The following is an 845-nucleotide window of genomic DNA, read 5'->3' as shown; positions in this document are numbered from 1 at the left end:
CGCGGCTGCCGCCATGTAGGTGTATGGGTAGGGGAAGAGTCCGCCGAAGGTGGGCATCGGGATTCCCTGCGGAGAGAGAGAGAGGGGTGAGAGCCCTGCTGATGCTCTGCTGCATCCCCCCTCCTGCCTACCCCGGGGACAGCGTTCCCCTGAGAAAGCAGAGACAAAGCCAGACACCCTGGTGTAAACACAGCATGGCGATGTCCCTGCAGGATGGGCTGAGGGAAGGGGTATAGCTGGGGAGCCCCATCGGCCCCGCACCGACTCGGGCTGGTGCTACCAGGCACAAACCCCTCTCCAGGACCTGCCCCATCCCTGCCCCTGCGCCTCCCCGCGTGCTGTGTGTCCCCATCTGTGCAGCATCACAGACCTTTAACCACATTAAAACACATTGTTAAGTAGGATCGATAAATTAGGGGAGTTCAAAGATATCTTCATGCGTTTCATCATAGGAGCTGGCAAAGGCAACACCAGCGCGGGTGTTGTGGGAACTGTTTCAGGGCTGGCAGGGAAACGAGGGGGCTGCTGGATGGGGACAGCTGGGTCACGCAGGGCCACAGCTCCTGACTCTGCCCCTGCCTGTGGGGAAACCATATCAGCTGCAAAAAAACCGAAGGTTCCTCCTCAAATCAGCCCTGAGGCCAGCCTTCAAAATGTCCCCCATGTCCTGCCTGTGCCGCACCAGGCAGCAGGTCGGGGGCCGGGGGGAGCATCACCCCCTTGTCCCCATGGGCTGCAGGGGGGATGGGGGAGGCTGGGGGCACCAACGGCTCCTGACCTGCACTGGGGCCACCCCGCGTGTCTCCACACGGGGGGTGATGCTGGCCGGGGCCGGGCCACGCCCC

General features: G+C 62.7%; 1 protein-coding gene across 1 annotated transcript in view; it reads right to left on the bottom strand.

Moving 5' to 3' along the window:
• TBX2 (T-box transcription factor 2) overlaps window positions 1-845 on the bottom strand; it is an 8,116-nt gene that overhangs the window by 250 nt on the left and 7,021 nt on the right. The window contains 1 exon segment of the mRNA XM_035889604.1: window positions 2-149. Coding sequence (XP_035745497.1) covers window positions 2-149 — 148 coding nt within the window.

This window comes from Egretta garzetta, unplaced genomic scaffold, assembly GCF_000687185.1.
Source record: "Egretta garzetta isolate BGI_Z169 unplaced genomic scaffold, ASM68718v1 scaffold112, whole genome shotgun sequence".
NCBI lineage: Eukaryota > Metazoa > Chordata > Aves > Pelecaniformes > Ardeidae > Egretta > Egretta garzetta.
Note: the sequence above shows the minus strand (reverse complement) of the source record. Positions and strands in the feature narration are given on the sequence as shown.